General features: G+C 50.4%; 1 protein-coding gene across 1 annotated transcript in view; it reads left to right on the plus strand.

The window, feature by feature from the left end:
* Positions 1 to 13707, plus strand: part of dnah12 (dynein, axonemal, heavy chain 12) — a 429714-nt gene that overhangs the window by 121325 nt on the left and 294682 nt on the right. Inside the window, exons 23-24 of the mRNA XM_086001602.1 lie at positions 6273 to 6429; positions 6564 to 6736. Of these exons, the coding sequence (XP_085857728.1) occupies positions 6273 to 6429; positions 6564 to 6736 (330 nt within the window). The remainder of the gene's footprint in view (positions 1 to 6272; positions 6430 to 6563; positions 6737 to 13707) is intronic.

Raw genomic sequence — 13707 nt, forward strand, 5'->3', positions numbered from 1 at the left:
CCACCCTCTCTCTCTCCCCTCCTCTCCTCCCCCTCCTCCCTCTCACTACCTCCCTACCCCCTCCTCCTCCCTCTCACCACCTCCTTACCCCATTCCTCCCTCTCCCCCTCCTCCCCCCTCTCTCCCTCCTCCCCCCTCTCCCTCTCCCCCCTCTCCCTCTCCCCTGCCCCTCTCCCCCTCTCCCTCTCCCCTGCCCCTCTCCCCTGCCCGAACCCTCATCCCCCGCTCCAATCCCTCTTTCCGCCCCGGGGCCCGGGCCTCGGCACCTGGATGAACGCGTTCCCTCGGCCGTCACCCTGATGCCGCTGGCCGAGGCGAACACCCGCAAAGACATGGCCCAGCCGAGTCCAGCGCCCCGGTCAGCTCGAGGTCCGCAGCCGCTGTTCGGCCGCAGGCCGCAAAGCACCTGAGCCCAGCGCCGGCGATGGCTGCACGGAGCTCCGTGCCGCCCCACGCACTGACATGGCCCCGCCCTCCCGAGCTGGCTTGAAGAGCGCCGATTGCGGCTGTGAGAGACGGCCGGCGGGCCCGGTTGCCGGGGTAACCCTTCCCGCTCTCCAAGCCCCGCCCGAGATCAGCACTCCCGAGAGCCCCGCCCGAGCCGAGCGGGGAACAGAGAGAGACGCCGCATCTCAGCTGCTCCTGCTGCGCGCGCATCCTTTACTAAGGTAGCAGCGCTCGGCTGAGGCCCGCCCCTCCAGCCTTCACAAAGATGGCGGCGATCGGGGGCCGCTTGTTGACTGGGGCCGGGAGGTGCCTAGCTCGGGCGTGGGTGCGGAGGAGAGGCCGAGGCTTCGAGGCCTACCTGGAAAAACGGGGAAAGGTAGGAAAATTAATGAGATTAGATAAAAGATTTAGAAAGTAATTAACTTTTTTTAAAACAATATGGCCTAGAAATTCAGTTGCTTGCGCCACCAGTTTGCGCCCAAAGAGGCCACTCAGAGGCTTTAGCGCCACTGGCCACAACCACCGCGATATTTAGCGGGGCGCTAATGGCGGCGTTAGCCTGTAGCGCTGTGCCGCCACCGATGACATCATCGGTGTGCGCAGCGCCCCGCTACCACCCCGAGCGCCATATTAGGTCACGGCCGCCTCTTCCGCGCCGGCCGCAAATAGCGGCCGGTACACAGGGGCCTACCTGTGGCGGTAGTGGGGCGAGTTAAGGTGGAGGTGCGGCCGGCCGCTTTTTCGGCGGCCGCCTGCCCGCACCTCCGTCCCCGGCCTCCTACACCCCCCCCCCCCCGGCGGCATTGCCGGCTGTTTCCCGAGAGCCCGGCACTTCTCCTTGGTGCCGGGCTCATTTGCCGGCACTCGCGAGCGGGGATCGCGCTGTTGCAGGCACCTCCCCCTTAACAGTGGGAGGAAGGCCTGCAGTACCGCAGCCTGCCGTGCCGCAGCGGGTGGCGCTGCGGCACTTTGCGCGCTGAAATTCAGTTTCAGCGCCCCAAGCGGGGCGCCGAAAGCCTTGTTTAGCGGCCGGCTTCCATTTGGGGTGCTGAAACTGAATATCACGATGGCGCAAATGGCTCCGCGCGCAGCGGTAATTCTGGCGCCCAGGCGAGCTTGGCGCCCCAAACTGAATTTTTAGCCCTATGTGTTTTAAAAGCAACATTTTTTTGAAAGACTCAGAAAGCGGGAAAAATAAAGGAAAAGTTTGGAATCAAGATGGCGGCGACTCACCTCGGTTCAGACGATAAGGCCCGCCCACACACGCACGCACATTGGTCGACCGTCAGGTGACCGAAGCGTAGGATTGGTCAATCGTCCCCGTCACTCGACCGTAGGAGGGCCCGGCCGCACGCGCCAGCAACCCGGCGTACGATTGGTCGACCTCGAGGTCACTCTATCGCTAATGAGCGGATAATGAGATGCTAATGAGTGGAATGTTGAACGTTTTTTGGATACCGCGGGCGCGATTTTTGTCCGTCCGAAACGTAAATACGCTTACGACCGTTTCGGAACGGTAAGCTTTCTTTCGACGTAACGCACGCGTAGGTACGCCCTATAACTTTCGAGCGCATAGCCGGACAGACGCACACATGAGGACAGACAGACAGATAGACAGACAGATAGACAGACAGATAGACAGACAGACAGAAGTATCCGTTTATATATATATAATATATATTAATCTATATATAGATATAATAAAGGAGTCGATCTGTCTGTCCTTCTGTCTGTCCTTCTGTCTGTCCTTCTGTCTGCCCTTGGGTGTGCGTCTGTCCGGCTATGCGCTCGAAAGTTATACCGCGTACCTACGCGCGCGTTACCTCCGAAGAAAGCTTACGCTTCCGGGACGCTGATAAGCATATTTACTTTTCGGTCGGATGAAAATTTTTCGCGCCTTATGCAAAAAACCTTCAAAATTAAACTCATTATCTGCAAGCATTGATTGACTGACGTCAAGGTTCGACCAATCCTGTGCCGTCACGATTGACCAATCCTACAATACGGTCCCCTGATGGTTGGCCAATCGGTGTGTGTGTGTGTGTATGGGCGGGACTAATCGTTTTCATCTCGGGGATCTGGCAGCCATTGTTTCACTGCCATGACTTCAGCTTCCAGCTCAAACTACTTTGAAAGTTAGTATCTCTTTTAAAAATAACATAAGATTTACCAAAAACGTTTTATAAGTACTTTCACTTTCATCTTTCAAGGTATTAAAAGGTAGAAATGTTGCCCGGCAGCAGATTCACAAAGGGACACAGACAGGGCCCAAAAGCCTGGGACTCGATTTAAAATGTTGCCCGGCACCAGATTCACAGAGGGACACAGAGAGGCCCCAAAGCCTGGCACTCGATTTAAACCGCCCGACCCAAAACAGCCCTGGCAAAGCTGGGCTCCCCCAGCTTATATATAAACGGATCGATCTGTCTGTCTGTCCTTCTGTCCTCGGGTGTGCGTCTGTCCGGCTATGCGCTCGAAAGTTATAGCGCGTACCTACGCGCGCGTTACCTCCGAAGAAAGCTTATGCTTCCGGGACGGTCGTAAGCGTATTTACTTTTCGGTCGGACGAAAATTGTTCGCGCCTTATGCAAAAAACCTTCAAAATTAAACTCATTATCTGCTACTTAGCATTGATTGACTGACGTCAAGGTTCGACCAATCCTGTGCCGTCACAATTGACCAATCCTACAGTACGGTCCCCTGATGGTTGGCCAATCGGTGTGTGTGTGTGGGCGGGACTAATCATTTTTATCTCAGGGATCTGGCAGCCATTGTTTCACTGCCATTACTTCAGCTTCCAGCTCAAACTACTCTGCTTATCCAGCTTTGAAAAAGTTAGTATCTTTTTAAAAATAACATAAGATTTACCAAAAACGTTTTATAAGTACTTTCACTTTCATCTTTCAAGGTATTAAAAGGTAGAAATGTTGCCCGGCAGCAGATTGAGAGAGGGACACAGACAGGGCCCAAAAGCCTGGGACTTGATTTAAAATGTTGCCCGGCAGCAGATTCACAGAGGGACACAGAGAGGCCCCAAAGCCTGGGACTCCATTTAAACCGCCCGGCCCAAAACAGCCCTGGCAACGCCGGGCTCCCCCCAGCTTATAGATATAGATAGATAAGAGTATGTCTCCCTGTCTGTCTATCTGTCTGTCCGGCTATACAATCAAAAGTTATAGAGCGTACCTACACATATGTTATATCAAAAGAAAGCTCATCATTACGGGACTCTTGTAGGCATATTTACTTTTTGGTCGGACAAAAATTGTTTGCACATTATACAAAAAACCTTCAAAATTCCACTCATTATCCACTCATTAGCATTGACTGACGTCAAGGTCGACCAATCCTGTTCGGTGATGATTGACCAATCCTACAGCTCAGTCACCTGATGGTTGACCAATCGGTGTGTGTGTGGGTGGGACTAACCGTTCTCAGCTCAGGGATCTGGCAGCCATTGTCTCAAGCTAAAAACCCCATTGCCTCAAGCTAAAAATATACTCATCCAGGTCAGTATCTTATTTTTTTTCAATAAGATTTACCAAACATGTTTTATAAGTACTTTAACTTTCATCTTTGAAGGTATTAAAAGCTAGAAATGTTTAGGTTAAAAAACACTCAAATACCCCAGCCCCGGGCCCTAGGCTTCTCCAACTGCCAACAGCCCAAATCCAGTCCCAGGCTCCCGGCCCACACATCGACCAGGCCCAAAAAAGCCCTGCAACGCGGGGCTCCCCTGCTAGTATATAAATAAATGAGTCTGTCTGTGTGTATGCGTGCGGGAAACTCAAAAGTTATAGAGCGTACCTACACATATGTTATATCAAAAGAAAGCTTATGATTAGGGGAGTGTCATAGGTGTGTTTATTTTTTGGTCAGACAAAAATTTTTCGGACAGTTTACAAAAAAAGGACAAAATCCGCTCATTTCAGCTCATTAGCGTTGAGTGACATGATGGTTGACCAATCCTATGGGGAAACTGCGGTATGATGCGTCATGGGGACGTTTCATGGCATGTGTGGGCGGGGCCTAAGCCTGCGGCCTGCCGTGACTGTGGGACCGGGAAAAGAGATACAGAGACAGAGAGAACCGCATGGCCCGAGAGCCCGAGAGACAGCGAGCGGGGGAGCGGCGGCGGCGGGCTGGAGCGGGAGCTGAGCTGAGGTGAGTTGGGCCGGGCCTGAGGCGCTAGGCCGCGCACAGGGGCTCCGGGTCACCGTGGCTGGGCTCTGAGTACCCGGCGTTGCCGAGGGAACTGAAGAACCCTCTGCCATGGAACGGCGGCGGGCCGGAGCGGGAGCTGAGCTGAGGTGAGTCGGGCCGGGCCTGAGGCACTAGGCCGCGCACGGGGGCTCCGGGTCACCGCGGCCGGGCTCTGAGTCCAACCCCTTCCCCGGGGTGTCGTCCTCTCTTCCCTATCTCCTTCCCTCACTCTCTCCTTCCCTCTCTCTCTCTCTCCCTCTCTCTCTCTCCTTCCCCCCTCTCTCTCTCTCCTTCCCCCCCTCTCTCTCTCTTATTCTCTCTCTCTCCCCTTCCCTCTCTCTCTCTCTCCTTCCCTCTCTCTCTCCTTCACGCTCTCTCTCTCCTTCCCTCTCTCTCTCTCTCCTTCCCTCTCTCTCTCTCCTTCCCCCTCTCTCTCTCTCTCCTTCCCCCCCTCTCTCTCTCCTTTTTCTCTCTCTCTCTCCTTCCCCCTCTCTCTCTCTCTCCTTCCCTCTCTCTCTCTTTCTCTCCTTCCCTCTCTCTCTCCTTCACTCTCTCTCTCTCTCTCCTTCCCTCTCTCTCTCTCCTTCCCCCTCTCTCTCTCCTTCCCCCTCTCTCTCTCTCTCTCCTTCCCTCTCTCTCTCCTTCCCCCTCTCTCTCCTTCCCCTCTCTCTCCTACCCCCACTCTCTCTCTCTCCTACCCCCTCTCTCTCTCTCTCCTTCACCCTCTCTCTCTCTCTCCTTCACCCTCTCTCTCTCCTTCCCCCTCTCTCTCCTTCCCTCTCTCTCTCTCTCTCTATCCTCTCTCTCTCTCTGTTCCTCCCCTTCCCTCTCTCCTCTCTCTCTCTCTCCCTCTCCTTTCCCCCCCTCTCTCTCGCTCCTTCCCCCCCTCTCTCTCTCCTTCCCCCCTCTCTCTCGTGCTCTCTCTCTCCTCCCCCCCTCTCTCTCTCTCTCTCTCCTTCCCCCTCTCTCTCTCTCTCTCATTAATGTCAATGATAACATTGCAAAATTATAATTCTGCTTGCTACCTCCAAATTCACATAGAAGGGAAACTGTAAAACTGCCGATCCCCATTAACAAAAAATGAAGTTAAAGAACCACCTCCTGGGTGCTTAGCAAGAGTTCTTCAATCCCAACAGTTTTATAAACAGTTTTATAAACATGGCAGAGGGTTCTTCAGTTCCTTCGGCAACGCCGGGTACTCCAGGCTAGTATTCAATAAAGAGCCTTGTCGTGCTTTATTTTGGATCATTTCTGGGAATTAAGTTATTTGCAGATTATAGATGTATGCTAATATTACTGACTTGTTACAACTAGGATGTAGCTCTGGGAACTTCTTTTGGAATTTAGAACAATTTTATATGGCCCTAGCTCAATTAGGATGCAAGCACCATTCAAGTAATCCCACTGGGCTTTAGTAATTTAGAAAAAAAAGCATTTAATTTGTTAAGATATTACACAACAATAGTAGCTTAGAGGTGTGGCACTTGGCTAATGCTTGGAAATAGGATATCTATTCACGATGTTGACAGGAATGGCTTATGGTTCCAGGTGTCGTCCACCAAACAAATTACAGGACCGGCTTTCAGAAATGTTAACCATCTATACTTTTTATTGTTTCTTAGGGTCTCAAAAAATACATTGTTAAACTTCAAAAACAGCTGAAAGATATTGTGGAGCTGGTGAGAGGGAAACTTTCTAAACAGACTCGTATAACACTTGGTGCCTTAGTAACCATTGATGTACATGCCAGAGATGTTGTTGAAGACATGATTCGACAAGGTATTCAGCAGGTTATCCTAAAATTTGTAAAGAAACATGAATATCACTTACAGAACACAAATTTCAGAGTGATTATGAATTATTTTATGCTATATTTTATGTATACGATTAAATTTAACATTTCTTTCAAACAGAAGTCTCAAGTGAGACTGACTTCCAGTGGCTTGCTCAACTTCGGTATTACTGGGAGAATGAGAATGTCCGTGTTCACATCATCAACTGCAATGTAAAATATGCTTATGAATATCTAGGTAACTCACCACGACTGGTGATTACCCCATTGACAGACCGATGCTACCGTACTTTGGTAAGTTCTTAAACATGGACCGCAAAGTTGTTGTTTCTCTAAATTTAGTCTATCTTCTTTACAAAGATGTAACTATAAGATATAGAGGTCAAAACTTCATGGCGGTTTTGCCAGTCTCCTGCTATAACCTCACGGGGAGCCTGCCGGAACCCTCAGAAAATGGCAGAGATCCAGTTGTGTGGATGTGCACTTTTTCTGGGAGTCTCTAATTTGCCTTGCCACACTGTCTGCCCCTTGCAAGACAAATGACGGCATGGAGGTGGGGTGAAGCGCAGGCAGTTTCTACACTGGGAGTTCCTGTTCCTTTAGCTCAATCAGTGTAGCAGTGGAGGCCAGGATGCCAAGTGAATCAAGATGTACGGGCCTCCAGAAGGGAGAATATGTGCCTCACCAGTAGGGTCCAGGCCAGAAAAGTGGCCTGGACCCCACCAGCAGGACAGACCCACCAGAGGTGGGAGCACAGTGGTATACAGTTGAGAGGGAGTGGCCCTGGGAGTCTTCATGAAGTCTCATGGCGTCAGGTCAAAGTGGGCGAGGAAACCTCCTACTCATTACCACCTACTGCCGTTCCTCAACTGATGAATCAGTAATCCATGTTGAATACCACTTGTAAAAAGCACTGTGGGTAGCAAGGGCACAGAACGAACTCTGGATGGGGGCCTTCAAAGTCCATCATCAAGAGTGGCTCGGTAGCACCACCTCTCACTGAGCTGGCCGAGACCTGAAGGATATAGCTGCCAGCCTGTGGGAGGTGGTGAGAGAACCAATACAAGGGAAAAACTTACTTGATCTCGTTCTCACCCATCTACCTGTCACAGATGCATCTGTTCATGACAGTATTGGTAAGAGTGACCACTGCACATTCCGTGTGGAGACGAAGTCCCGTCTTCACACTGAGCCCACCCTCCATCGTGTTGTGTGGCACTACCACCGTGCTAAATGGGATAGACTCAGAACAGATCTAGTAGCTCAAAACTGGGCATCCATGAGGCGTTGTGAGGCATCAGCAACTGCAGAATTGTACTCCACCACAATCTGTAACCTCATGGCCCAGCATATCCCTCACTCTACCATTACCATCAAGCCAGGGGACCAACCCTGGTTCAATGAGGTGTGTAGAAGAGCATGTCAGGAGCAGCACCAGGCGTACCTAAAAATGAAGTGCCAACCTGGGGAAGCTGCAACACAGGACTACATGCATTCTAAACAGCGGAAACAGCATGCTATAAGCAGAGCTAAGCGATCCCACAACCAATGGATCAGATCAAAGCTTTGTCGTCCTGTGATATCCAATCATGAAGGTGGTGGACAATTAAACAATTAACGGGAGGAGCAGGCGCCATGGACATCCCCATCCTCAATGATGGCAGAGCCCAGCACTTGAGTGCAAATGACAAGGCTGAAGTGTTCGCAACCATCTTCAGGCAGAAGTGCCGAGTGGATGGTCTGTGTCGGCCTCCTCCTGAGGTCCCCACCATCACAGAAGTCAGTCATCAGCCAATTCGATTCACTCCACATGATATCAAGAAACGGCTGAACACACTGGATTCAGCAAAGGCTATGGGCCCCGACAACATCCTGGCTGTCGTGCTGAAGACTTGTGCTCCAGAACTAGCTGTGCCTCTAGCCAAGATGTTCCAGTACAGCTACAACATCTACCCAACAATGTGGAAAATTGCCCAGGTATGTCCTGTCCACAGAAAGCAAGACAAATCCAATCCAGCCAATTTCCACCACATCAGTCTACTTTCAATCATCAGCAAAGTGATGGAAAGTGTGGTCGACAGTGCTATCAATCGGCACTTACTCACCAATAACTTGCTCACCAATGCTCAGTTTGGGTTCCGCCAGAACCACTTTGCTCCAGACCTCATTACAGCCTTGGCTCAAACATGGACAAAAGAGCTCATTCTAGAGATGAGGTGAGTGTGACTGCCCTTGACATCAAGGCAGCATTTGACTGAGAGTGGCACAAAGGAGCCCTAGTAAATCTGAAGACAATGAGAATCAGGGGGAAAACTCTGCACTGGCTGGAGTCATACCAAGCACAAAGGAAGATGGTTGTGGTTGTTGGAGGTGAATTATCTCAGCCACAGGACATCGCTGCAGGTGTTCCTCAGGGCATTGTCCTAGGCCCAACCATCTTCAGCTACTTCATCAATGATCTTCCCTCCAATATAAGGTCAGAAGTGGGGATGTTCGCTGATGATTGCACAGTGTTCAGTTCCATTCGCAACTCCTCAGATAATGAAGCAATCCATGCCCGCATGCAGAAACACCTGGACGACATTCAGGCTTGGGCTGACAAGTGGCAAGAAACATTCGCTCCACACAAGTGCCAGACAATGACTATCTCCAACAAGAGAGAGTCTAACCACTGTCGCTTGACATTCAACAGCATTACCATCGCCGAATTCGCCACCATCAACACCCTGGGGATCACCATTGACCAGAAACTTAACTGGACAAGCCACATAAATACTGTGGCTACAAGAGCAGGTCAGAGGCTGGGTATTCTACGGAGATTGTCTCACCTCCTGACTCCACAAAGCCTTTCCACCATTTACAAGGCACAAGTCAGGAATGTGATGGAATACTCTCCACTTGCCTGGATGAGTGCAGCTCCAACAACACTCAAGAAGCTTGATTGCATCCAGAACAAATCAGCTCACTTGATTGGCACTGCATTCACCACCTTAAACATTCACTCCCTGCACCACGGGCGCACAGTGGCTGCAGTGTGTACCATTTACAAGATGCACTGCAGCAACTCGCCAAGGCTTCTTCGACAGCACATTCCCAAACCCGAGACTCTACCACCTAGAAGGACAAGGGCAGCAGGCACATGGGAACACCACCACCTCCAAGTTCCCCTCCAAGTCACACACCATCCCGACTTGGAAATATATCTGCGTTCCTTCATCGTCGCTGGCTCAAAATCCTGGAACTCCCTACCTAACAGCACCGTGGGAGTACCTTCACCACACGGACTGCAGCAGTTCAAGAAGATGGTTCACCACCAACTTCTCAAGGGCAATTAGGGATGGGCAACAAAGGCTGGCCTTGCCAGCGATGCCCACATCCCATGAGTGAATAAAAATAAACTTTTTCCTGCCATGGGCAGGCAAGTGGTGGAGATGAACCCAACACAGATCCCTGTGGGACACCACTAGTCACATCCTGCCATTTAAAGTACCCGCTCATTATCCCTACTCTGTCTCCTGCCGCTCAGCCAATTTCCTAACCAGGTCAATAATTTGCCTTCAATTCCATGGGCTTCAACCTTAGTTAATAGTCTCTTATGTGGGACTTGATTGAATGGAAATCCGTATAAATAACATCCATAGACATTCCCCTGTCCACTACTTTAGTCACCTCCTCAAAAAATTCAGTCAGGTTTGTCAGGCATGACTTACCTTTCACAAATCCATGTTGGCTCCCTCTGATCAGCTGAAAATTTTGACAGTGTTGTGTCACCCTATCCTCAATTATAGACTCTAGGGGGGGGAAATTTGGTTGCTTTGCGCCTCCTGTTAGCGCCCTAAGAGCAACTAGCGCCTGGGCGCGGCGATGTTTACGCCGCTCGTGAAATTGACCAGAGTTTTTGCGGCGGCGCAAAAGTCTACCGCCCTGATCTCCTGTGCCCGCAGATCGTGACGTCAGTCGAGCGTGCAATGCCCCGGTGGTGCCCCGGACCAGATATTGAGTGGTGCCCCCCTCCTTTCTGCCTGCCGCAAGCAACAACAGGGAGACTGGAATGTTTCCCAGTCGGCGAGGGGCTGGGGGGGGGGGGCGCTATTTAAAGGCGCCCTCTTCCTGCCTTTTTTTGTGGTAGACATTTTTGCACCACTCATTCTGACAGAGAGAGAGACTTCTGCATAGAGTCAATGCTGTGTGAAGTAGTTTTGGCTACTGAGCATCACTTTGCAGGTACTTTTGGATTTGACCTTCATTACTTCGATTGTCAAGAGACTATGGGGGCTGCACTGATTCGGGGCGTCGTCCTGTGCCTGCAGAATCGGAGGCAACAGAAACGCAGAGAGAGAGTGGCAATCATGGCCAGACGGAGGAGGGCCAACAGGCCTCTGTACAGGAGACCTTACCCTCCCAGAGTATTCCGGGAACAATTCTCCTACATTCATTTGCCTGAGGAGCAGTGTTTGCACAGGCTGCGCTTCAGCAAGGAGGTGGTCACTGAGCTCTGCCACCTGCTGCAGCCAGATCTGCAGCTGAGGACTAGGACGTCTATGTCGATGGCAGTCAAGGTCACAGTGGCTCTGAATTTTAATGCCACCAGCTCCTTTCAAGCAGCTACTGGGGACATCACCAATATCTCCCAGTTCACGGTCCATTGCTGTATCCGGCAAGTCACAAATGCCCTCTGACGTAAGAAAACTACTAGGTGTTATGTATTGTGTGTTCTCCTCCCACCTGTGGTGGCGCTGTCACAGCAGATACATGGTTGGGTGTTCTCTTGGTTAAGTTTAGCTCTCTTTGTTCGGAACTCCCCAGAACTTCCCTTGCCTTCCTGAATAAAGCACTTCATGTTTGAATCTCTGGGTTCTGAGTACTAATTGTGTCTAGGTAGAAAGGTACCGACACAACAAGTGGCGACGAGGATCGGATGAATCTGCGTTGTGGGAACTTTCTTGTTTTCGACTACAAAACACTCAGAGCAGAGATTGCAGCATCACATTAACGTTACGGGTGCAGTGAGTAAACAGAAATTTTAATTTGAAACATGAGATGGCTACTATATTAGGAAACATCGGTGATTTTGTAGAAAATGTGGAGCAATGGAGCGCTTATACGGAACGTTTTGATGATTTTGTATTGGCGAATGCGGTGGCAAACGAAAAGGTCGTGCCTACCTTTTTGAGTGTAATGGGGCCGAAGACATTCAATTTACTTCGCAGCCTTGTGCAGCCAGATAAGCCAGGAACTAAAACATATAAACAACTAGTGGAAATTCTTGGAGCACATTTTTCACCAAAACCTCTGGTTATTGCTGAGAGATTTAGATTTCACAAAGGAATCAAGGGGAAGGGGAATCAGTGACGATGTTTATTGCTGCTTTAAAAAGGTTGTCAGAACACTGCGAGTTCAAGGAGGTGCTGAATGACACCATTAGAGACAGACTCGTGTGTGGTCTGCAAAGTGCAGCCACACAGAAGTGCCTTCTTACTGAGGACAACCTTACTCTTGAAAAGGCCATTGAAGTTAGTGTCTCCATGGAGATGGTGGAAAAGGAGGCTCACCAGTTGAGTTCAACAGGGAGAGTTCACAAGGTGTCATCTGAGCCTAAAGGTGCACGGAACGGCACATGTTACCGTTGTGGGAAAACGGACCATCACACTAATGACTGCTGGTGTACGGAGCTGGAATGCCGAAATTGTGGCAAAAAGGGTCACATTGAACGCGCCTGTAGAGGTAAAAAAAGAACAGACAGAGCTGGGAAGCATGAAAGCAAAATGTCTGTGTTTGGACAAGAGAAGAAAAAGAGTGTTCATTCAGTGCAGTATGATGGAACAAGCAAAACAGAGGAGAGCGACACCTCTGTGGAGGAAGAGGTGCACATACTGATGGTTGCAGGTGGTTCAAATGGCTACTGGGTGTCACCGCTAGTGGAGGGACAATCAGTGCGGATGGAGGTGGACACAGGCGCGGCTGTGTCCCTTGTTTCAGACACTGTCTACAACAAAATGCTAAAGCATCTTACCCTTCAGCCAACAAACATTGTGCTAAAGACGTATACCGGCGAACCTGTGGCCATGAGAGGCGCCATTGAGGTGACAGTTAAATTGAACAGACAGACTGCGAAACTGCCACTATATGTGGTAAAGGGAAATTACCCATCGCTACTGGGACGTGCGTGGCTAGAGAAAATCACGCTGGACTGGCCTGCAGTCCGCATGATGTCAAAAGGGGAGTCAGGTCTGACTGCAGTGTTAAACAAACATGCAGAACTCTTCAATGGGGAACTTGGGAGCATGAAAAAGATCAGTGTGAGACTGGACATTAAACCTGACAGCAAGCCGAAGTTTCACAAAGCCCGACCTGTATCCTATGCAATTAGGCCAAAAGTTGAGGCTAACTTGGAGGCCTTAGTCGAGAATGGAGTCCTGGAGCCTGTGAGTGTGAGCAAATGGGCCACACCCATTGTTCCTGTCCTGAAAAAGGATGGATCTGTTCGAATCTGCGGGGATTTTAAAGTGACTATTAACCCGGTGCTGTCTGCGGAACAGTACCCTCTTCCCCTCATTGATGATCTTTTTACGGGCCTGGCCGGAGGGCAAAAGTTCAGCAAAATAGACTTATGCCAGGCTTATCTACAAATGCATGTCGATGACAAATCAACGGAGCTGCTGACAATTGTGACACACAAGGGGCTATACAGGTACTGCCGCCTTCCGTTTGGAATTACGTTGGCCCCTGCTCTATTCCAAAGGGCAATGGATCGGATTTTGAGTGGACTGCCAGGAGTCCAGTGCTACCTGGACGACATCCTTGTCACTGTGACAAATGAGGAGGATCATCTTCTGAACTTGGATGCGACACTACAACAACTGAAAGAGTACGGACTCAGAGTTCGTAAAGACAAATGTGAATTCTTTCACTCTTCAGTTGAGTACCTGGGGCATGTGATTGACGCTACTGGCCTGCATAAGGCACCGTCAAAGGTCAAGGCGATCGTGGAGGCCCCAGCACCCCAGAATGTGATCCAGTTACGTTCATTTCTGGGGCTACTTAACTATTATGGGAAGTTTATTCCGGACTTAGCAACATTGCTGAAGCCGTTACATCAGTTGCTATGTCAAGGCAAAACATGGAAATGGACTGAACTGTGGAACGAAGCTTTCGCCCAAGCGAAGAAAGCATTGCTGAAATCGGAGGTCCTGACACACTTCGACCCAAAGCTACCCGTGCAGCTAGCATATGATGCGTCACCATATGGTGTGGGAGCAGTCATA

Source organism: Somniosus microcephalus, chromosome 11 (assembly GCF_052327205.1).
Source record: "Somniosus microcephalus isolate GS21.2 chromosome 11, FLI_Smic_1.0, whole genome shotgun sequence".
Lineage (NCBI taxonomy): Eukaryota > Metazoa > Chordata > Chondrichthyes > Squaliformes > Somniosidae > Somniosus > Somniosus microcephalus.